This window comes from Scyliorhinus torazame, chromosome 18 (assembly GCF_047496885.1).
Source record: "Scyliorhinus torazame isolate Kashiwa2021f chromosome 18, sScyTor2.1, whole genome shotgun sequence".
Taxonomy (NCBI): Eukaryota; Metazoa; Chordata; class Chondrichthyes; order Carcharhiniformes; family Scyliorhinidae; genus Scyliorhinus; species Scyliorhinus torazame.
Window position 1 is genome coordinate 55,768,198 of NC_092724.1, and position 24,041 is coordinate 55,792,238.

The 24,041-nt window shown below is 45.8% G+C and overlaps 1 protein-coding gene across 3 annotated transcripts in view; it reads right to left on the bottom strand.

The window, feature by feature from the left end:
* The window catches only part of kdm4b (lysine (K)-specific demethylase 4B), a 1,116,292-nt gene that overhangs the window by 123,997 nt on the left and 968,254 nt on the right, over positions 1-24,041 (bottom strand). For all 3 annotated transcript variants that reach the window (XM_072482756.1, XM_072482755.1, XM_072482757.1), the window contains one exon: positions 5,764-5,942. In XM_072482756.1, the coding sequence (XP_072338857.1) occupies positions 5,764-5,942 (179 nt within the window). The remainder of the gene's footprint in view (positions 1-5,763; positions 5,943-24,041) is intronic.

The window sequence follows — 24,041 nt, forward strand, 5'->3', positions numbered from 1 at the left end:
GTTTTCACCACCAGGCCCTGTATGTCGTCCTCATTCTCAGCAGCCTTTGCCTTCACGACCCGAAGCTCCTGTTCCTGGGTCTTTTGCTCCTCCTTTAGCCCCTCAATCGCTTGTAATATCGGGGCCAACAGCTCCTTCTTCATCTCCTTTTTGAGTTCTTCCACGCAACGCCGCAGGACCTCTTGTTGGTCAGGGCCCCATATTAAACTGCCTCCTTCCGACGCCATCTTGCTTTGTGCCTGCCTTCCTGGCCGCTGCTCTAGAGGATCCACCGCAATCCGGCCACTTTCCTCTCTTTTTTCCATCAGTGTCCAGGGGGATTCCCTTCTGGATTACAGCACAGTGTTTTTTGCCATTAAAATTGCCGTTGGGGCTCCTATCAAGAGCCCAAAGGTCCATTCCACCGGGAGCTGCCGAAACGTGCGACCTAGCTGGTCATTGCCGCACCCGGAAGTCTTCTGAACTGATTATTGAGGTCAAATCTTAATGCAAGTCTAGCCCTGAAGATGCATTTATTTGCTGAAACACGGGGGATATACTTATACCCCCAAGTATAGACCTAATCGTGCATTTTGGGTAAAAACATAGGTCGCCTTACATGCTGGATCAACTTATACACCATGATCTATGGTAATACATCCCAACTAATTGAAAAAATTGTATTTCAAATGCTTAATGCTAGAAGTCACAAAGTTAGATTAAATCCCTCAACATCTTTCAGGTACTAAATTTAATTCACAGTGCATAGTATAGGCAGATACAATTTGCCGCTTGTTTGGAAATGAGCCAAGAATTTGATGAGACAAAGTCCTTTATGTTTGCTATTGTGAATTCACTGCTGCAGGCAAACCAGTTTTAGACCAGCAAAATAGTAAACATGGTCATGTCCTTCATAAGCTGTTATCCATTCTTGGGTGTTACCCAATCCATCAGTACAGTACGATCAATAGATTTGGTGTTAGGTAAGGGTATCAAAGGAAATGGTGCAAAGGCAGGTGAGGGGATTTGAGGTGCAAATCAGCCGTGATCTAACAGAATGGCAGAACAGCTCGAGGGGTGGAATAGTTACTCCTGTTTTATCACTTTGATGTTTTTCCAAAGGCAATACATGAAAAGTTACTCGAGAGGACCCACACGATAACTCCTGTGCTGGTCTGCTGCATACTTATACAGAAATCATTACCGACTTACACTTGAATGTAATCACTGAGCAGTGTGAATTAGTTAAATTACCATCATTGGTGGTTTTATACCTGGAAGGCAGCAGTACAACCGTCTAACCTTTCCACCCAGAAATTGTGGAAACATTAATAAAAAATACACTTCATGGCTCAGTGGGTAAATGCATTTCTACGTGGTGTACTGACTTGAAGGTGCCTTCCCTTGTCCATATCTAAATTGAGTTACTTCATCTAAACTAGCATTGGGGCTGCGACAATTGACCTCAGCTCCTCATGTGAAGGAGGTAAAAAAAAAAAAAATCAGGTTTCCTACTCCTGATTACAATCCAGTGATTCTCGATGGAATGTGTGCTTCACATGGATAAGAGGCGAGTATAGCTGCTGGCATTTGCTCGAGAGGACCATTTGGGTGAGGCAACTACCAAGGAACTGAACATCCAGTACCTACTTTTAAGAGAACAGTGGAAACCATTGGAAGAAAGAAATATGCAAAGGCACGGAACCATCGTCCAATACAAATCCACTGATTCAACTTCTGTAAATTGTTGAAGCTCAAAAACAAACAGTTCAGTCCATCAAATCTTTGTGTTTTTCACCAAGAGCCACAGTTTAATCCTTCATTCCTCATAATCTTTAATATTCTTTTTCAAGCAAATATCAGCTTTTTTAAAGTATATTTCTCAGCTTATGTTCGACAACGGTGACAGAATTCCATATTTATTATCCCTCTGTGCACTTGAGCTTTAAGCTGTAAGAATCTGCAGCCAATTGAAGAAAAGGTTTCTTCTTGCACTCTGCACACACACCCTCTCAATTGTGAAAAATGACATTAAGTAAAAGTGAGTTTGTGCAGTCTCAACTTATTGCCATTAAGCCCACAACCAGAGCAAAAAACCTGCCTGCAATTTATCAGAAGTTAGCACTAAGCTGGCAAACTTATTCAGGCACACTGCGAGGATTGCAAGTGATGGAACTATAAAGTCACAAATTGGTGCAGTTGGGGTGCCATCATGAGATTAGGGGTGCGCTGGTAAAGCAGCAAATACAGAACTTTACTGTGAATCTAATGACATTATATCTGACTCAGATGTGTGTTGCTGACTCTCAGTAACAGAAGTGGAAAAATGTTCCCCTGCCACCCAAAAATAAATCATGACAAAAATAAATCATACTTTTAAAATCCCATTTTCTGATTACAAAATAGTTACATTCCTCCAGTTTGATTTTATCTTAGCACCGCTAGTATTGCAGCATCCCTCCGTCCTGTTCGATGATGGTTTGCACCGTGGTGGTCAACTCTGTGTTAATCATCACCTGATGTGGCTCAGGAACCGCTCTCTGACATGTCAGTCTTTGCCATATTTGCTGCAGAGGGAACAGTGGGTTAAGTAGGTGCATGATTCTCTATGTTTTCTCTGAGCCCTCTTCTTAATCAACAGAGCTTTTTGTTTCTGTTCATCTCTTCCAATACTCTTCTGGAGGTCAGAGCCATGAGCAACTGACTCACACTTGTCAGTATCAATGGACAGAATTCTCCCATTTTGTGACTTTTTTTTTGTGAGCTTTCCTTGCAGGCTTGTCGGGGTCCAGTTTCCCTCCCTTCATTCTTCCCTCTGCCTTCCATTGTTCATCTTCTTCATCCAGCTCCTTGCTCCTCTGTCTGCCATTAGAATCATAGAATACCTACAGTGCAGAAGGAGGCCATTCAGCCCATCATCTGCACCGAGTCTCTGAAGGAACATCCCACCCTTGCCTGCTCCCCCGCCCTCTCCATGTAACCCCATCGAACCAGCGGTCAAACCAGTACAGGCATGTGTATGTCAATGGAATTAGCCTGCAAGAAGACCTTTGAATTGGTGACTTTGTCCTGTCAAGAGATGATGGCAGTTATACCTGAAACAGCAGTGGTGTAATCTATTCTACCTTTTTTCCTGCATAGCATTTGTTGTCCAGGCCTCAACACTATAGAGTGGATGGAAGATACAGGCTTGGTGGACTGTGTTCTCAGTCAAGTTTCTGTTGTTCCACACACTCTTACTCAGCTCGGACAGCTGCAGCTTTTGCGATGTGTTTGTTTATTTCAGCATCAAGTGATAAGATTGTTGGTGATTGTTGAGCTTAGATTATGTGAAGCTTTCAACAACCTCAAGTGGCACATTGTCAATGGTGGGACGATAACTTCCTGATACTGATGGACTCCAGTGTTTCCCTGTCATAGCTGGACCTTACCCAGCATGTTGTCATGGAAAAAGATCACACAGAACAGCTTCTGCAGGCAGCCAATTTTCTTCAGCAGCTTAAATAGGTCTTTTATCTTGGTGCCTTTACCTACTCACAAGAAAGGGTGTGAAGAGACTTTCAAGGTTCTGAAAATTATGTTTTACAAAATTGATCTGAGGAAAAACATAAGAGCAAGTGAGGGAGGCCGATTGCTTCTACTCAATTTGCAGTTCAATAGTTCCAGTGACTAGTCTGTCATCTTCAAATATTAACAACGTCACAGAGTGGTCTTGTGTTAAATGGGAATTAACGTTTTGTCGTTCAAGTGCTCTTCTGTCTTTAGCGTTAGATGATTATATTTCCACTCTGCCAACGCTAAAACTCTAGTATGGCACTCTGTCTTCTCTCTAACCAACAACTGAAATTCTAGCATGCTGTGATCACTTCTTTCAAGAGGATCCCTAACGACAAGACTATTTATCAATCTTTCTTCATTACATAATACTAAATCTAAAATAGCTTGCTGCCTGGTTGGCTCCATAACATATTGCTCTAAGAAACAATCCCTCATGCACTCTTATGAAATCTCCCTTGAGGCTATCCTTGCCAATTTGATTAATCCAGTCAATATGCATTTTAAAATCACCCATGATTACTGTTGTGACCTTCTCACAAGCTCTCCTTATTTCTTGGTTTACACTATGCCCATTTTGGAAGTATTGCTTGGGGACGTGTAGATTACTCCTTACCAAAGAGTTTTTTTCCCTTGTTTTTTATTTCAACCCAGATTGTTTCAACATTTTGGCACTTAGTGCCAATATCATTTCTTAATACAGCCTTGATGCCACCTTTAACCAATAAAATAACTCCCCACCACCTGTTCCATCCCGTCTATCCTTTTGGAATACTGAGTACCTTTGGACATTCAACTCTCAGTCCCGGTCCTTCTGCAACGATGTTTCAGTAATTCCCCCCCAAAATCATATCCATTTGTCTCTATTTGTGCCGTCAGCTAATTGACCTTATTCCGAATACCATGTGCATTAAGGGACATGGTTTTTAAATATGTCCTACTGATTTGTCTTTCCCTTGCAGGATTTTCTTGTGCACAATGCATTTCACACATTCTGACCTCCTTTATTAATCTCTATCTGCTCTCTATCTCCATCTGCTCTCTTCCTTAAATGCCAATTCTATTTCCATCACTCTTGCTAAAAATATTGTTGTTCCATCCAGAACTGTCAACTTCTTTGCTGTATGGAAACCATTGTCTGATCAATATGAGCTGATATTGTCTTGTTCAATTGTTCCTGAAACTACTGAGCCCAAAATACTATGCTTCTCACATTTTATGTGTCAGGAGAATAACAAATGAAGATCAGTAGTGAATCAAATCATCTTGCTCGTTATATACAAGATTCATGTTAAGAGTTACTGCTTGCTGCCTGTGAAGCTGAATCACATCCCATCTCACTCCATGGTCTTTGTTTTGCCCATACAGCGACAAGCCCTTGGTGCCAATCTTTATAAAACATAGACAGTTTCCACAGATGTGGATAATTGGTTAATTACAACAATTAAAACACAATCTCTTCGATGCAATGCATTTCTCTAATCAAGTTTCTGCACATCTACATCACTGAGCTGCACAAATACCTTCTTCTGGCCAATAACCAGGATGATTTCCACATGGCTGCTTTTTATTCATCTCACATTAAGTTAATTTTAAACCCTAATTTTAAACAGATTTTAAATTTGCATAATTTAACATTAATTTTTGGAACAGCATTTCGAAATGTCAATTTTATTGAGTGAATAAATGCTTTTTGTGTCACTGTACAAGCGTTATCTTTCAAAGGGAAACTCAATAAGACAGGGCAACATTTCATCTTTACTCTTTTATTTTGTGCTAAAATCCCATTTCTCCGTAGGCAACTATTCAAAAGGAACCAAGGAGAGCCATTTTGATGGAGCAGCATGTACCACGTGGATAATCACAAAAAGGCGATAAACTTCTCTCTGTTGGCACTGAATGTAAAATAACTGATTTTTTCTACTCAAGACTGGAGCTTTTGTTCCATTTTAAAGCATGGATGGACACCTTCTCCAATGAATTGGACAGAGACAGGAGCTGCAAAATTCCCCAGGTCCAGCCTGCATCATGTTTTGGGGCTGCATGCAATCATCATTTGCTAGGGGTTTTGTGTGTAAGGCAAATATGCTAACTGGCAAGGTACTTCTTTGTTTGAGTAAGATGTTACAACTTGCATGTGATAATAAAACATGGGTAATCACCAAGCAAACAGAGTTCAGATCAGTACAGTGTATTTTGCCAGCAACAGGAGGAGAGGATTTTCTTTACCTGGTAGTAGGGATAGAAGAGCGTACATATTGCACAGTAGGGCTCAGTTAGAGCAGCAGTTGCATTAAACCTCCTTTCAGCAAGGAAGTTGTATGACCGACTTTGCCAAAGGTGGGTGAGTGGCTCCTTCCAGGCCTCTAGTTCAGTCTGATCTTCCTCATCGGAGAAAACAAGCATTTCTAGGAGGAGAAAGGTGCAGCAAATTTAGTATTAATATGCCAACCACACCAGCTTTCATAAATCACTGCTAGCATCTAGTTTCCAAAATGATAATGGTCATTCGTCAACATCCTGAGTCACTGAGGCTGTAATGCAAAGAACATGTAATGCATAATGCAGGATATAATGCATAATAGAACACAGTGATATAGTATAACTGTGCTTTATATATATAACTCAAAAATCAAAGCAAATGTCAGTTCCCCAGGTGATTACTGTACACGTAGAACAAGAAATATTGCAAAAATAAAACCTTTAAAAAGTGTCCTGGATTTCTTTTACCCTTGCTAGATCATGTGAAACCTTGCCCATGTGCACAAACAGCAAAACTTAGCTTCTAAGTAGATAACATCGAAAAATACACTTTGGTTTTTTGCTCCAAGTAATTATTGGAATAGTAAATATTTTCCAACTTTCTCATGAACGACAGCACCAAGTTAGCCCAAGTTAGAAACAGGGTTCAAATACAATGTCAATCGAACCTTTAAGTTCTGCTAGGCAACAATCAAATTACAATACCACATCTAAAAAACTCAGCATCTATTTATTCTTTACATCTTTCTCTGAGATTGTTAAATGATCATCTCCATCACACACTATCTATTCCAAATATGCAGTCAGTACCTGGACCTCCTATTCCCCTTTCTCCCCTTGCAAGGAACTACCTTGCCTTTCCTTTATTTTCGCCCTCCTCCAACATACACATGTTAATCATCTTGATCATCAATCATCATTTTGATTCACATTATTGTTTTCTTCCAGCATTAACAACCGATTGTCTAAAACCCTGAAGAGTTTCAGAAAGTAGAGGTTGGACTGGAGCAGGATAAAAGGGAAGAGTTAGTCAGGACCTAGAGAGATTGGATATTGGTAAATGAGGCAAGTGAATAAAAAGAGGGTTGCAACATGGTAGTGGGATTTGGGAAGATTTCAGAACAGAGGCAAGAAGGTTGACGTTGCTGACGGTGCGACAGAGGAAGAAGAAATATACAGTCGACTAGTCAGAAGTAAGTAGGGATGTAGGGCTAGAGAAGAGTAAAGAAATAGGATGATGAGGCAACAAATGAGGCGGAGGACAAAGAAACTCTTGCACTGGTTGGGAAGGTAGGATGGAGGGCGATGAAAACGGAGGGAATAGATAAGCAGGATTTTGTATGGACAGTATATAGATAACATCGGGAAGCTAGTGAGGAGATTGCTGAGCCTTTGGCTTTGATCTTTAAGTCATCTTTGTCTACAGTAATAGTGCCAGAAGGCTGGAGGATAACAAATGTTGTCCCCTTGTTCAAGAAGGGGAGTAGAGACAACCCCGGTAACTATAGACCAGTGAGCCTTACTTCGTTGTGGACAAATTCTTGGAAAGGTTTATAAGAGATAGGATGTATAATCATCTGGAAAGGAATAATTTGATTGGAGATAGTCAACATGATTTTGTGAAGGGTAGGTCATGCCTCACAAACCTTATTGAGTTCTTTGAGAAGGTGGCCAACAGGTGGATGAGGGTAAAGCAGTTGATGTGGTGTATATGGATTTCAGTAAAGCGTTTGATAAGGTTCCCCACGGTAGGCTACTGCAGAAAATACGGAGGCATGGGATTCAGGGTGATTTAGCAGTTTGGATCAGAAATTGGCTAGCTGGAAGAAGACAAAGGGTGGTGGTTGATGGGAAATGTTCAGACTGGAGTCCAGTTACTAGTGGTGTACCACAAGGATCTGTTTTGGGGCCACTGCTGTTTGTCATTTTTATAAATGACCTGGAGGAGGGCGTAGAAGGATGGGTGAGTAAATTTGCAGATGACACTAAAGTTGGTGGAGTTGTGGACAGTGCGGAATGATGTTACAAGTTACAGAGGGACATAGATAAGCTACAGCGCTGGGCTGAAAGGTGGCAAATGGAGTTTAATGCAGAAAAGTGTGAGGTGATTCATTTTGGAAGGAATAACAGGAAGACAGAGTACTGGGCTAATGGTAAGATTCTTGGTAGTGTGGATGAGCAGAGAGATCTCGGTGTCCATGCACATAGATCCCTGAAGGTTGCCACCCAGGTTGAAAGGGTTGTTAAGAAAGCATACGGTGTTAGCTTTTATTGGTAGAGGGATTGAGTTTCGGAGTCATGAGGTCATGTTGCAACTGTACAAAACTCTGGTGCAGCCGCATTTGGAGTATTGCGTGCAATTCTGGTCGCCGCATTATAAGATGTGGAAGCATTGGAAAGAGTGCAGAGGAGATTTACCAGAATGTTGATTGGTATGGAGGGAAGATCTTATGAGGGAAGGCTGAGGGACTTGAGGCTGTTTTCTTAAGAGAGAAGAAGGTTATTGGTGACTTAATTGAGGCATACAAGATGATCAGAGGATTAGATAGGGTGGACAATGAGAGCCTTTTTACTCGGAAGGTGATGTCTAGCACGAGGGGACATAGCTTTAAATTGAGGGGAGATAGATATAGATTTATCATAGAATTTACAGTGCAGAAGGAGGCCATTTGGCCCATCGAGTCTGCACCGGCTCTTGGAAAGAGCACCCTACCCAAGGTCAACACCTCCACCCTATCCCCGTAACCCATCCAACACTAAGGACAATTTTGGACACCAAGGACAATTTATCATGGCCAATCCACCTAACCTGCACATCTTTGGACTGTGGGAGGAAACCGGAGCACCCAGAGGAAACCCACGCACACACGGGGAGGATGTGCAGACTCCGCACAGACAGTGACCCAAGCCAGAATCGAACCTGGGACCCTGGAGCTGTGAAGCAATTGTGCTATCCACAATGCTACCGTGCTGGTAGCTCTGGCATCACACCAGATTTCAGAGGTAGATTCTTTACTCAGAGAGTAGTAAGGGTTTGGAATGCCCTGCCTGCAACAGTAGTGGACTCGCCAACACTAAGGAAATTTAAATGGTCATTGGATAGACATATGGACGATCAGGGAATAGTGTAAATGGGCTTTAGAGTGGTTTCATAGGTCGGCGCAACATCGAGGGCCGAAGGGCCTGTACTGCCTGTAATGTTCTATATGGGTCAGATTTCTGGATGAGTTGAGATTTATTTGTGGTACAAGTGGGAAATGATTGGAACATGTTGAGCCCACATTTGTCAACGGTGTGGACGATGGTCAGGCGGGCCTGAGGGGGGCGGCGAGGGCCAGGTGGGCAGCAGGGACAGGTGAGCCTGCCCCCCCCCCCCCCCCACCCCCCCCCCCGCAGGCGCAGGATGAGTGTGAGAGAAATGTTGCAAGAACAAGAGAGAAAGATTTATGGGATTGTGAAAGGAAGAGAAAGAAAGAGAGACAGAGAGAGTGTGAGGGGGTGGTTTAAACACGAGATGTGTGCTGGACAAGAGGGGCGATCGGGTGCAGATGAGAGAGGCCTGGTTAGAAAGGGAAAGCATAAAACTATGAACATTAGCCCCCTCTTAGGAATATGGATGAAGACAGGATCCAGCTGAGCTGACTGCATCACAAGAATTTCTTCCAAATATTTGAAGCATCCATTTACATATATATTATTGAGGTTTATTTATAAATGACAGTTGGCAGTCACGTTATAAGGCTATAATCTAAAGGTTCTGGTGTTCAATTGCTTTTCCTTGGCATCAGCAGATCTAGAAACTAAATTACAACCTTAAACTCACTGATAACTGTCTGCTATTTGGTTTGAAATATATTGACAGCTTATTTATTTTTATAAATGGCCTGGAATAGGTGAAAATATAATAAAATAAGTAGTGATGTAGGAGCTAAAAACATTATGGTATGAAGTTTTTCAGTGCATACATATCATGTCTGATATTTTCATGATGGAAGAGCTGCCACTGCAGTCTCTGAATGGTTGTTTCCCTGGCTATTCTTGGATGACCTGCTAGTTGAACTCTGGGAAAGGCCGCTGATGTGAAGCCCTTTTGCACACACGGTGGTAATCGGCTTACACATACGTTAGACTTTCAGTCACCCTGAGAAGCTGGAAATGACAGCTACTGCTGACCTGCTCAAAGTGACTTTGAAGGCAGGTAATTGGAAGTCATGATCCTTGAATCAATAACTGTCTTCGAAAGCAAAGCCATGGGGAGTCTGACTACAACACTGACAGGCTGTCTCCAAACTAACCTTAATTGCTTTGATTGTCGATGGAGTTCCTCTGCAATGTCTACTCACATCTGATGTGGCAAGTCAACAGGCCCAGAGTTTCCTCAACTGAAACATATAAAATGATCACCTCTAGGAAACAAACTGGCTCCCTGATGCTTGTACTGCGAAAGGGGTTTAGAAATTCAATTTTTCTTTTTGGTTTTAACATGGACTAGTAACAGGTTGGGGGCATTTGTAAAGGGTTACCATGGGCTAACCTGAAGCTTCAGCACCAACTGGAATTAAATCAGCAAAAGGAACCAATAAAAAAGGATAACGTAATCCCTCCAACCATTATCAAATTCTAAATCCATCTCTTGGGTGCACTTCATTTAATCTAAATTTCAGTCCAGACTTCTAGTATAGATTTTTCAAACTCCACACATACATTTTCAGTATCAAATTAACAGGGCAATCTTTGCGCCTCTGTACTTCCTGCCCACTCGAGAGTTAAGTAGCTACAGTGAGACTCCCAGTACATGGTCCCGATATACGTTCATCAACCTAAAATGTTAACCCTGTCTTCACCTCTCCACTGATGATGCCGGACCTGCTCGAGTGTTTACAGCATGTTTTTGCTTATATTTTAAGAATAATGGGGGTGGTACAGAGACCAGGGTGGTAGTTAGATGTGGGACTGTTGGGGGACCGAGGTTTCTGTGACAAAATTGAAAAAGTAATCGAGGAATATGTAGGTTTTAACTGCATGGGTGAGGTGTTGAAAGCGGTTGTCTGGGAGGCTCTAAAGGCGGCGGTGAGGGGTGAGGTGATCCCATTCAAGGCTAGGCTAGACAAAGAGGCGAGGTTAGAGCGTCAGAGGGTAATAGATGAGAAGATGAGATGCTGGAGGTAGATAGGAGTTATGCAGAAGATGGGACCCAGTGAAGTTGGAAAAGAGGAAGGAACTTCAGGCGAGCTGAAACCGACTACCTCCCAAGAAGGCGGTACAACAATTGAGGCGACCAAGAGGTGCAGTTTACGAGCATGGAGAGAAGGCGGGTCAGCTCCGGAGGGAGACTGCAGCAAGGGGAATTGTCCAGGTGCTGGACAGGGCATGAAAGTTGGTGGTAGCTCAAGATCAGATAAACAAGGACTTTAAGGAATTCTATGACAGGTTGTACAGGTCAGAGTCACCTGGGGGAGGCCGGGAGATGCAGGAATTTCTAGTGGGTTGGAGTACCCAAGGTTAGGGGAGGGGGACAGGACTACATTAGAAGGGGCGATAGTGGAGCAGGAGATAAAATATGAGATGGGGAGGATGCAGTAAGGGAAGGTGGCAGGGCTGGATGGGTTTCCGGTGGAATATTATAAAAAATTCAAGGATAAGCTGGTACCGCTGATGGTGGGGATGTTTGAGGAGGCGATAGGGAAGGGGGTGTTATCACAAACTTTGGGGCAGGCATTGATTTTCCTATTAGTAAAGATAAGGATCCAATGGAGTGTGGGTCGTATAGGCCCATATCACTTTTAAACGTGGACGTAAAGATATTGGCAGGTAGGCTAGAGGAGCGTCTCCCGAAGGGGATAGGTGAAGATCAGATGGGGTTTGTGAGAGGGAGGTAGCTCTTTTCGAACATTAGGAGGGCATTGAATGTGGTTATGGCACCAGCGGAGGGGAAGGAAACAGAGGTGGTTGTGGCACTGGACGCCGAGAAAGCGTTTGACTGGCTAGAATGGGGGTACTTGATGGCAGTTTTGGAGTGGTTTGGGATTGGACCAAGATTTGTGGACTGGGTAAAGCTACTGTATAAGGAGCCGAGGGCGAGTGTCCGCACAAATAACATCAGCTCGGAATACTTTTCTCTCCACTGTGGATTCTAGGCAGGGATGTCTTATGTCCCCCCTGCTGTTTGCACTCGCGATTGAGCCAACTGGCCATCGCGTTAAGAAGTGTGGTGGTGTGGAAAGGGATAGTGCAGAAGGGGGGGGGGGGGATAAAGCCGATGACTTGTTATTATACGTGTCGTCGGAACCGAGTGTGTCAATAGGGGGAATACTGGAGCTGTTTCGGGTATTTGGGTCTTTCTCGGGGTGCAAATTAAATTTAGACAAGAGTGAATATTTTGTGCTGTCTCGGCTGGTGGTGGTGGCAGGGGTGGGGGGGGCTGCCATTCCGTAGGGCAGGGACTCACTTTAGATACCTGGGGGTGCAGGTTGCTCGGGATTGTGGGGGGGGGGGGGGGGCTCCGTAGGTAAAATATTTCTAGTTTGGTGGGGAGGGTGAAAGGTGATCTGGCAAGGTGGGATGGTCTCCCTCTGTCACTGCCGGGTCGGTTAAAATGAATGTGCTGCCGCAATTTTGGTTTATTTTCCAATGCCTGCCGATTTTCCTGCCAAAGGCATTTTTTTAGAGAGATTGAAGAGATGATTACCTCTTTCATTTGGGGAGGGAAGGTGGCCGGAATTAGAAAAGTGCTACTACAGAGAGGAAGGCAGGCAGGGGGTTTGGGTCTTCCGAATCTGATGTATTAGGGGCTGGTTTAGCACAGTGGGCTAAACAGCTGGCTTGCAATGCAGAAGACGACCAGCAGCGCGGGTTCAATTCCCGTACCAGCCTCCCCGAACAGGAGCCGGAATGTGGCGACTAGGGGCCTTTCACAGTAACTTCATTGAAGCCTACTTGTGATAATAAACGATTAATATTATTATTACTACTGGGTGGTGAATCTGGAGAAGGTACGGAGCTGAGCCAGACGGGTTGACTCCCAGTGGGTCAGAATGGAGGAGAGTTTGTGTAGGGGGTCGGGATTGAAGGCGCAAGGAGAATGCCCCGGGGAAATACTCAGGAAGTCCGGTAGTAATAGCTTTGTTGAGAATTTGGAGGCAGTTTCGCCAGCACTTCGGGTTGGGGCAGGGTCAAGAGAAATGCCAATTCGGGGGAACCAGAGATTTGAGTCAGGGAAGTGGGATGGAAATTTTCAGAGATGGGAGGAGAAAAGAATTAGGACACTAAAAGATTTGTTTCTTGGGGGTCAGTTTGCAGGATTGAAGGAGCTGGAAGCAAAGTATGGGCTGGAGCAGGGGGAAATGTTTAGATACATGCAGGTTCGAGACTTTGCCAGAAAGGAGATACAGAGCTTCCCGGTAGAGCCGGCTTCCACATTGCTGGAGGAGGTGCTGACGACACGGGTTGGGAGAAGGGGGTAGTTTGGCGGTTTACGGGCCTATTTTGGAAGAGGAAAAGGTACCGCTGGAAGGGATCAAAGCAAAATGGGAGGAAGAGTTGGGAGAGGGTATGGAGGAGGGGTTTTGGTGTGAGGTGTTCCGGAGGGTGAACGCCTCCACCTCTGTGCAAGGTTGGGGCTGATACAACTGAAGGTGGTATATAGAGCACACCTCATAAGGGGAGGGTGAGCCTGTTCTTTGAGCGGGTAGAAGATGTGTGTGAACGTTGCGGAGGGGGCTCCACAAACCACATTCATATATTTTGGTCCTGTCCAAAGCTGGAGGATTACTGGAAGGAGGTTTTTAGGGTAATCTCTAAAGTGGTGCATGTGAAACTGGACCCGGGCCCTCGGGAGGCCATATTCGGGGTGTTGGAATAGCCGGGGTTGGAAACGGGAGCGGAGGCATATGTTGTAGCCTTTGCCTCGTTGATCGCCCAAAGGCGGATCCTGATAGGGTGGAGATCAACCTCTCCACCCTGTGGAGACTTACGATGGCGGCTGTGAAGGAGTAAGTCGCACATTTGTTGGCTCCCGCTCGGGTCGGACTCTTGGACCTTTCCCCTCGATTTTCTACCGGACTTGAACTGTAAAACTGAAGACAGAGGCAATTGTGTACTGAATTCCCACTTCGGTGCATGGAGAGAAGGACTAGAAGTGCTCGTAAAGGTAGAAACAGAAAGACAGAGAAGGCTTGGGTTGAAGCTGCAGCGGGAGACAGCATGGCGGAGGACCAGACCTCTAGTTTGTTGATCCAGCGGTCAACGGAGCAGCTGATGCAAGTTATTCAGGAAGGCATTGCTAAGCAGAAACGGGACTGCTTGGACCCGATAAAAGAATTGATTGAGTGGCTGGAGCTTAGATTGGACGCCCAAGATCGGGCGATCGAGAAGGTGGAGACGGCGCTGGCTGAGCAGGAGGAACATCAAACTGCGGTGGAGTTGGAGGTGGGGATGCTGAGAGACCAGCAGAAGAAGCTCCTGGAGAAGGTGGAGGACCTAGAGAATAGGTACCGCCGGCAGAACTTGAGAACCGTTGGGCTCCCGGAGGGGTCCGAAGGAGCGGACGCTGGGGCATACATCGCAGATATGTTTGAGAAGCTGCTAGGGGATGGGGCATTCTCCCGACCCTTGGAGGTGGACAGGGCTCTCCGAGCACTCGCGAGGAAGCCGCGAACGGGAGACCCCCCCCCACCGAGGGCAATGGTGGTGAGATTCCACAGGTACTTGGATAAGGAGCGCATTCTACAGTGGGCCAAGCAGACACAGAGCTGTAAGTGGGACAATAGTATCCTGCGGGTCTACCAAGACATGAGAGTGGAGGTGGCCAGGAGAAGAGCAGGCTTCAACCAGATTAGGTTGATCCTTTTGAAGAAAAAGGTGAAGTTCGGACTGTTGTACCCGGCCCATATCTGGGTCATGTATGAAGAACAGCCCTTTTATTTTGAGTCGCCTGAGGACGCGCTGGACTTCGTGAAAAGGAAAGGATTGGTGGTGGATTGAGAACTTTTGAACTTTGCTGCAGCGTACATGTTTTTTTTTTCTTTTTGTTTCTCTGTTCTTTAAAAAAAAGTTTCTCATTTTTCGTTTTGTGGAAGCTGTTTGTAATGCCTTCTGTATTGATTTGGGACCATGGCAGAGCTGAGTGAGTTAAGGATTTCATTTGCACTGTTGGGAGATGGAGGTGTGCTTGTTTAAATTTTGGTATTTTTCTGTCAGGCAATTGTGTGGGGATTATTTGATGTTGGAGTATGTTTGTATGAGCGCGGGGGGGAACAATAGGTGGGAGACTATCCGGCACCAGGGATGGGGGCCACCAAGCTAGCTGGGCGGGCTAGCTCACGGAAGCGCAGTGCGGAGGGTGCATATGTTCGGTTTATCAAAGGGGTTGGGTTACAGAGTGTTGTTACTGCAGGGGGGGGGATGTTCTGCTGACGAGGGAAGGACTTGGGCCAAGGGACAGAGAGGTGGCAGGCTGCCTGGCGAAGGTGGGGGAGCAATGTGTCCCCCAACTAGGCTGATCACCTGGAATGTTCAAGGGTTAAATGAGCCGGTCAAGAGGGCACGTGTGTTCGCGCATCTTAGGGGACTAAAGGCGGACGTGGTAATGTTGCAGGAGACGCACCTTAGAGTAACTGACCAGATTAGACTGAGGAAAGGCTGGGTCAGTCAGGTCTTTCACTCGGGTCTGGATTCAAAGACTAGAGAGGTCGCAATCCTGATCAATAAGCGGATGGTGTTTGAGGCGGGTAGAATCGTTTTGGATGTGGGAGGTCGGCACATTATGGTCAGTGGGAAACTGGAGGGGATGCAGGTGGTATTAGTAAATGTGTATGCGCCAAATTGGGATGATGTGCAGTTTATAAAGAGGATGCTGGGGAAGATACCAGACTTGAACTCGCACAGGTTGGTCATGGGAGGCGACTTCAACACGGTTATTGACACTGGCTTGGACCGGTCAAGCTCGAAAACGGGCAGGGTGCCAGCAATGGCAAAGGAACTAAAAGGGTTCATGGAGCAGATTGGGGGGGGTGGCGGTGGTCAGAGGGGAGCTGATCTCGATACGGGCCCAAAGGGAGAAGTGGTCAGGGCAGAGACGGACCGACTGGTTAAGGAGATACTACAGATCGATAGGAGGTATGCGGAGACCCCAGAGGCAGGGCTTTCAGGGAACGGCGGAGGTTACAGGCGGAGTTCGGCTTGTTAACCACAGGGAGGGCGGTGGAGCAACCGAGAAAGGCGAGGGGGGCGATCTATGAGTATGGAGAGAAGGCCAGCAGAATGCTTGCACAGCAGCTTAGAAAGAGGGAGGCAGCCAGGGATATAGGGAAAGTAAATGACGGAGATGGGAACCTGGTTGGAGATTCAGCAGGGGTGAATAAGGCGGTTGGAAATTTCTACAGTAGGCTGTATAGGTCGGAACCCCCTACGGGGCCAGAGAGGATGAGGCACTTCTTGGGGGGGCTGAATTTCCCAAGGGTAGACGGGGAGCTGGTAGAAGGGCTGGGGGCCCCGATCGGTGGGTCTGAAGGCCATGCAGGCGGGTAAAGCCCCAGGGCCGGACGGGTACCCAGCGAAGTTTTATAAAAAGTTCTCTGTGATATTGGGGCCGGTGTTGATGAGGATGTTCAATGAGGCAAGGGAAAGAGTGGTGTTGCCCCCGACGATGTCACAGGCCACGATTTCGCTCATTCTGAAGCGGGACAAGAACCCGGAGCTGTGTGGGTCCTACAGGCCGATATCCCTGTTGAATGTGGACCCCAAACTGCTGGCCAAAATTTTGCCGTTTAGATTAGTAGGCGGAAGCTTTAGGTACCTAGGCATTCAAGTGACGCGGGAATGGGACCGGCTGCATTAATTAAATCTGGCCCGGCTAGTAGACCAAATGAAGGACGATTTTCGGAGATGGGACTCGTTCCCGTTGTCATTAGTTGGGAGGGTGTAGACGGTGAAGATGACGGTACTCCCGAGATTCCTGTTCGTGTTTCAATGTCTCCCCATATTTATTCCCCGGTCCTTTTTTAAACGGGTCAACAAAGTGATCTCTGGCTTTGTTTGGGCGGGCGGGTAAGGAAGGTAATGCTTGAGCGGAGTCGGGGAGAGGGCGGGCTGGCGCTGCCAAATTTTAGTAACTACTACTGGGCGGCGAATATAGCCATGATGGGTGGTGGGGGAGGGGTCGGCTTGGGAGCGTATGGAGGCGGCTTCATGCAAGGGCACCAGTTTGGGGGCGTTGGTAACTGCGCCTCTGCAGTTCCCGCCGGCACGGTACTCCACCAGCGCCGTGGTGGTGGCAGCCCTGTGAGTCTGGGGGCAATGGAGGAGACATGTGGGAGCAATGGGAGCATCGATCTGATCCCCAATCTGTAATAATCACCGGTTTGCCCCGGGAAGTATGGATGGGGGTTCCGGATATGGCGGAGAGCAAGGATTGAGAGGATGGGGGATATGTTTATAGAGGGGAGCTTTCCGAGTATGAGGGCGCTGGAGAAGAAGTTTGGGTTGGCGAGGGGAAACGTAAACAGGTGTCAACCTTCCCGCTCCTACCGCTAAAGTGGATTCAGGAGCTTAGGGGATTTTGGCAGGGGTTTGCAGATGTCATGTCCACGGTGTTAAAAACAAAACTGGCGCTGAATCCAGAGGTGGAGATTTTCGGGGTGTCGGAAGACCCGGAAATCCAGGGGGAAAAAGAGGCAGATGTTCTGGCCTTTGCTTCCCTTGTAGCCCCGTGACAGATACTATTAGCTAGGAGGGACTCAAAGCCCCCGAAGTCGGAGACCTGTCTATCGGACATGGCTAGCTTTCTCTGTTTGGAGAAAATCAAGTTTGTCTTGAGAGGGTCACGGTTAGGGTTCGCCTGGAGGTGGCAACCGTTTGTCGACTTCTTCGCGGAAAATTAATTGTCAGCAGAAGGGGGGCGGCGGGGGACGGTTAGTTTAGCTTAGAGTAGGGGGTTAATAAAGGTGGGACCTGTAAGGGAGGGAGACGGCTTTTGCACTATGTTTATAGTTTCTTGTGCATTGTTTGTTGTGTTGTTGTTATAATACCAGAAAATACCTCAATAAAATGTTTATTATAACCTCTCCACCCTGTGCCCTGGTGTGGCGGGGGGACCTGCTGGAATTCTTGACTTTTGCGAAGGTCAAATTTGAACTGAGGGAAAGGATGGAGAGGTTCTACACTTCATGGGCGTTATTCATAATGCACTTTCGAGAATTGGATTACATCGTACATTGGCGGGGAGGTTTGGGAGAGTTGGGGGGAGGGAGAGTGTATGTGTAATTGTGACTATGGGTGATTCCTGATTCCTTTTTGTTATTCGTTTATGTTAACATGCGGGCTAATGTTTGGGGGTTTGGTGGGAGGATGGTATTGTTATTATTGATATGGGGATTGACATTGCATTTGTTACTGATTATTGTATATTGCTGGGTGTAAATTTGGGAGAAAATGTGAAAAAGGAAGAGGATAAAAATATTTTAAGAATAATAACTTTATTATTGTCACAAGTAGGCTTACATTAACACTGCAATGAAGTTACTGTGAAAATCCCCTAGTCGCCACATTCCGGCACCTGTTAGGGTACACAGAGGGAGAATTCAGAATGTCCAATTCATCTAACAAGCACGTCTTTCGGGACTTGTGGGAGGAAACCGGAGCACCCGGAGGAAACCCCCGCAGACTCAGGGAGAACATGCAGACTCCACATTGACAGTGACCCAAGCAGGAATTGAACCTGGGACTCTGGCACTGGGAAGCAACAGTGCTAACCAAAACACATTGCTCCTCAAAGTAGGAGCTATAAGAGGGTAGGGGAGAAAAACCTTTTTAGCTATCATCATGTGAATTAGCAGCATGGCGTGAACAGGCCATTTAATCTTTCTTCTGCTACACAGCATCTGATTTTAAGATTCTATTGCAGACAGGCATAGCAAGTCCCACTGAAACCACTGGAATATTGGCAGGTAAAGGACAAGGCATAAATAGGAAAGCAACAGGGGCTTGTTTACATCAGCACTGTGGTACTGCATATTAATCAATATACAAAAACTTAACAATACGTTGATGGTGGATAAATATTATTGTTCAGTTCTAGGTTTGGATACACATACTGCATAAACAAAGCTCTGTCATTCCATAAATTGCATACTCAATACGCAAGATATATTTCTGTAACAAATCGGCCCACATACAAGATGACTTTGTCAATCATATTGTGAGTTTGAGTTACTGTCATATAATTTTCACATTACTTCTGGATTCATGGCCCATCAGTTCAGAGAAAGAAAGAGTGAGCCTTCATTCTAATTGTCAGGGTCGACAGCGCTATGTTTCTTTAACTGTAAACAATGATGATAGTAAAATTGTGTTTCTTCCTCCTATCCACCAGCATCTTCTTTAACCCTCCTCCCACAAGCCAAGATTGATTCATGGCTTCATTTTTGACAGTGTTGCCACCACTATCTGCAACATCTGTCTGTAACTCAGCCAAATAAAAAAAAACATAGGGCAAAGAAAATGCCCTCTTTTGACCAGGCAGCAAATATCTGGTAACTGGGAACAGGGGTGGGTGGGGTGGAAAGAGAGAGAGAACACTTGCTTAAACTGCTGCAAACTAGCAACATATTGCAACACGGAAAGTAATGCATAGAAATTATGGTTTCCCAAACTAAAGGTAAAGTAAAAAAAAGCCATTCAGACTAGAAAGTGTTTATGTACCTTCGTTAAAATAGTCAAATATTCATGTATTCAATGAAACACTGGAACATTTAGGTGGCCCTGTCTGTCAGGTAATCATGATGAGAACACTTTGTAGTTTGCAGAAAATCATGCAGCCAGAAGCTGCATTCTGTTTTTTGGCCTGTCTTTTTCACAAGTTACTTTAATGATGTATTGTAGCCTGTGATCCATATACTGCATCACAGTACACCAGTAATGGTGGCACACTGATTGTTCCGATTATTGCAATTGCTGCAGCAGGTTGTTGTAAAGTTAAATCTCAATTTTAATCCCCTCTTGAAGAATGGTTTATTCATATGGTAAATCTGAGGTGCAGTCAATTGTCTAACAAAGTCATTTGGAATAACGTTCAACTTCTACCTGCAATGCCAGGTAGAACCATTCAGTTCAGCCCGTCTTTAGACAAATATATTAAAGTGTACTCTTCAGCAGTCTTATTAAGTCAAACCTTGAGGTAATAAATCTCACCATTTCACATTTGCCAACCATTTGCTGACCAGTAGCTTTCAGGACATTTTAAGGGGATACACCATTCTTCCAGTTTTGTATTGCTGAAAAATGAGGCATGTTGTCAAAGTTTTTCGTCTTGCAATCATCAGGACAACTGTGTTCGATAAATTTACACTGCATGAGAAAAGGTCTTTTGCAATATTTAACTTTGATAATATTTGAACTTTAACATCCCCATTACCATGTTTACTCCCTATTTCAGGCTGACCCTTCAGCCAAAATGGTACATGGGCCAACTACTCCCAGTCGTAACGTCTCTCCCTGTAGAGACCTCCCTGATGAAGCAAAGAAATTCAAAATGACCGTGTGGTGAGGAGATTGGCTTCGCTGTTCCCCAATTCTCAACAATTCAACCCCGACTGGCAAGGTACTGTAATTGAAGGGGAGTTACTTCATGTGACTTATTCTACATGAAACTACTCATGGACTCTTAAATTTCAATTCCTCTTTCCAAACATGTGGGCTTATGTTATTTTTGTTCATATCAAACCAATAGTTATTATCACTGCTGTGATGTCAGTGATACATTGATCAGGTGATGCTGGCAGTAGCAGAGACAAAGCTATGTATCTCATCACTTCACAGAAGTTCAAATACATTAGTGAAAATCAGATCATATACAGTAGGTGATAATTGATGCGTACTGAATTGAACGCCCCGTGAAAATAAATTTGCTGAGGTTTCTAGAATTAATTCCAGAAGTGACGGTCAAGATCCTAAGCAGAACTGTTATTTTTTAAAAAAATAATTAGTGCTGATTGGCTATAGTATACCTGTTCATCTGGAGATTCAAGGTGGTTCTGAAATCTCAAGAGGGATAGAAAGTGGCAAAATGTGGTCCATGTAAAAATTAAATGCAGAACTTTGATATTATTAAGGCTTAGTATTAGTTCATTATCTATTTCAAATATTCTCGCCAAAGAGAGCAATATTGAATATTTTGAAAGTTCTAAATTTAAAACACTAAGCAATTAGTTAAGATTGAGCGCCTATGTAAAATTTATTAATGGTCAGAACAGTAGCAGAGGGTCTCCCCGTGGTGGCATGAAGGGAGTAGTCGCTCACGAGGTGGCTCCTGCCTGGATATTGTATTTCAAGCCCTTTTGACACAGTTTTAGGGGATGGTGAGGTTAAAACTTAATTAATTTGATGGGATACGGTTGCCACACAAGAGAAATGCCTAGGAGGTCCAGGTCAAAGAAGCCAGCAAGTAAAGAGTCGTTGACAGATTCAGAAACCTCCTCGAGGCTCTTCTGTTGAGAAAATGGAGGAGGCCGCTGCTGCGACCCAGGTCACTCCACTGAAGGCCAAGACGTTTACAGGCATCATGGCAGAGGAATTCAAGAAACAGTGGCAGGTTCTCTCCAAGGACCTCCATAATTCAATAGAGGTGGCCCCATCTCCCATTTCATAGAATTTACAGTGCAGAAGGAGGCCATTCGGCCCATCGAGTCTGCACCGGTTCTTAGAAAGAGCACCCTACCCATTTGATTGGTGCTGGTGAAGACGAATGAGACGTTAAAGGCGCATGTGTTTGGAGGCAGGTCTTTCGAAGAAAAGCGATCAGATTGTCTCCTTGGAGGCTGAGATGGCAATGTTGGCCTGTGATAATAAAACACCACGTGCCAAAGTGGACGATCTTGAGAATCTTTCTGGAGACCTGAACTTTAAAGTTGTGGGGCTGCTGGAGGGAATGGAGGGCCAAGGTCCTACTGACCATATCGAAGATGTTTGGGAAGATGGTGGGGGACGGTGGATCCACCGTAAGGTTCCATAGCTACCAGGAGAAGGGATGAGTCCTGAGGTGGGCAAAGGATCACCAAGACTATAAATGGGAGCTCCACACCATCAGACTGCATCAAGATGTGGGAGCAGAGCTGGCTAAAAGGCAGGCGGCATTTAACAAGGCCAAGTCCGCGTTAAAGAAGAATGAAGTTCGATTTGGGGCGGTACACTCTGCACGCCTCCAAGTGACTTGTGATCAGAAAGACAATTATTTTGATGCGCCGGAAGAGGCTGATGATTTTGTTCGGAAGCATGGGCTGGAGCGAGTTAATTGTAATTTGTACGGGGTCTTGCATTTATTAGGGAGGGTATGTGGTTATTGGAGCTGGTTGGGGTTTCTTGTACCAGTTTGAATTTTCTTGTTTTTGTATTTTGTATTTGTTTATTTAAGTTGGACGTGGGCAGGGGGCTGGTTGTTATGGCTATTTATTTGTATTTACTCCATGCGGGGGTTGCCCTGCTAGCTGAAGAAGTTAGCTAATGGGAGCGGGTCTCCCTATTACAGGGGTCCCTGGGGCAGGTTGCCCTATTACAGGGGTCCTGGGATGGGTCTCCCTATTTCAGCGGTCCCTCAGGTGGGTCTCCCCATTTCAGCGGTCCCTCGGGTGGGTCTTCCTATTTCAGCAGTCTCTGGGGTGGGTTGCCCTATTAAAGGGAACCCTGGGGTGGGTCTCCCTATTACAGAGGTTCCAGGGGTGGGGCTCCCTACTGCAGGTGTCTGGGGGTGTGGGGCTCCCTATTACAGGGATCTCTGTGGTGGGGCTCCCTATTACAGGGATCCCTGGGGTTGGTCGCCCTATTACAGGAGTCCCTGGGGTGGGTCGCCCTATTACAGGGGTCCCTGAGGTGGGTCGCCCTATTACAGGGGTCCATGGGGTGGGTCGCCCTATTACAGGGGTCCCTGGGTGAGTCGCCCTATTACAGGGGTCCCTGGGGTGGGTCGCAGCTATTACACGGGTCCCTGGGGTGGGTCGCCCTATTACAGAGGTCCCTGAGGTGGGTCGTCCTATTACAGGGGTCCCTGAGGTGGGTCACCCTATTACAGAGGTCCCTGGGGTGGGTCGCCCTATTACAGGGGTCCCTGAGGTGGGCAGCTCTATTACAGGGTCCTTGGGGTGGGTCTCCCTATTACTGAGGTTCCTGGGGTGTGTCTCCCTATTGCAGGTGTCCGGGGGTGTTGGGCTCCCTATTACAGGGGTCCCTGGGGTGGGTCGCCCTATTACAGGGGTCCCGGAGGTGGGCAGCTCTATTACAATGGTCCTTGGGATGGGTCTCCCTATTACTGAGGTTCCTGGGGTGTGTCTCTCTATTACAGGTGTCGCTGGAGGGGGAGGGAGTCCAGGGTCTTTCTATTACAGGAGTCCCGGGAGGCCCCGTACTTGAGGGAAGGGCAGTGAGGTGCTGCTTTGCGGTACGGGGATTGTGGGGGAGGATGGCTGTGGGGCTTCGCTATTGGGCAGCCGACTAAAAATAGCTGACCGATATTGGGATTACCTCGCCATGCATAAATTGGCATGGCAAGGGATATGGAATTGCTTCCCATTTAGCACTCCCAGGGGGATTGTAAAATGGGTGCAATTCTCATCCGGCGGGAGAACAGAATCTCCCATATGGAGAATCCGCCCCATATATTTTATTCATTCAATTGGCACACGGGAAAAAAATCGTGAAAGATGCAAATAGTCCCAGAATTATATAAAGTAACTGGATGATGTTGAAAGCGATCTGAAGAGTGTTAATAGACTGGGCAGCACGGCGGCGCAGTGGTCAGCAGTGCTGCCTCACAGCTCTGAGGTCCCAGGTTCGATCCCGGCTCTGGGTCACTGTCCGTGAGACTTTGCAGATTCTCCCAGTGTTTGCGTGGGTTTCGCCCCCACAACCCAAAGATGTGCAGGGTTGGGCAGGCTAAATTGCCCCTTAATTGGAAAAAATGAACTGGGTACTCTAAAAATCAAAAACAAAAGTGTTAATAGGCTGGGCACTATAGTTACTGAGGAACAAGTCAACAACACATAAAATACAGAATTATATTACTCAATCAGAAGAATCAGCAGTCATGTAAATGCTGTGATGGACAGCTAAAGTTTTATTTAAAATTTGGAGTACCCAATTATTTTATTTTCCAATGAAAGGGCCGTTTAGCATGGCCAATTCACCTACCCTGCAAATTTTTGGGGCTGCGGGGTGAGACCCACACAGAAACGGGGAGAATATGCAAACTCCACATGGAC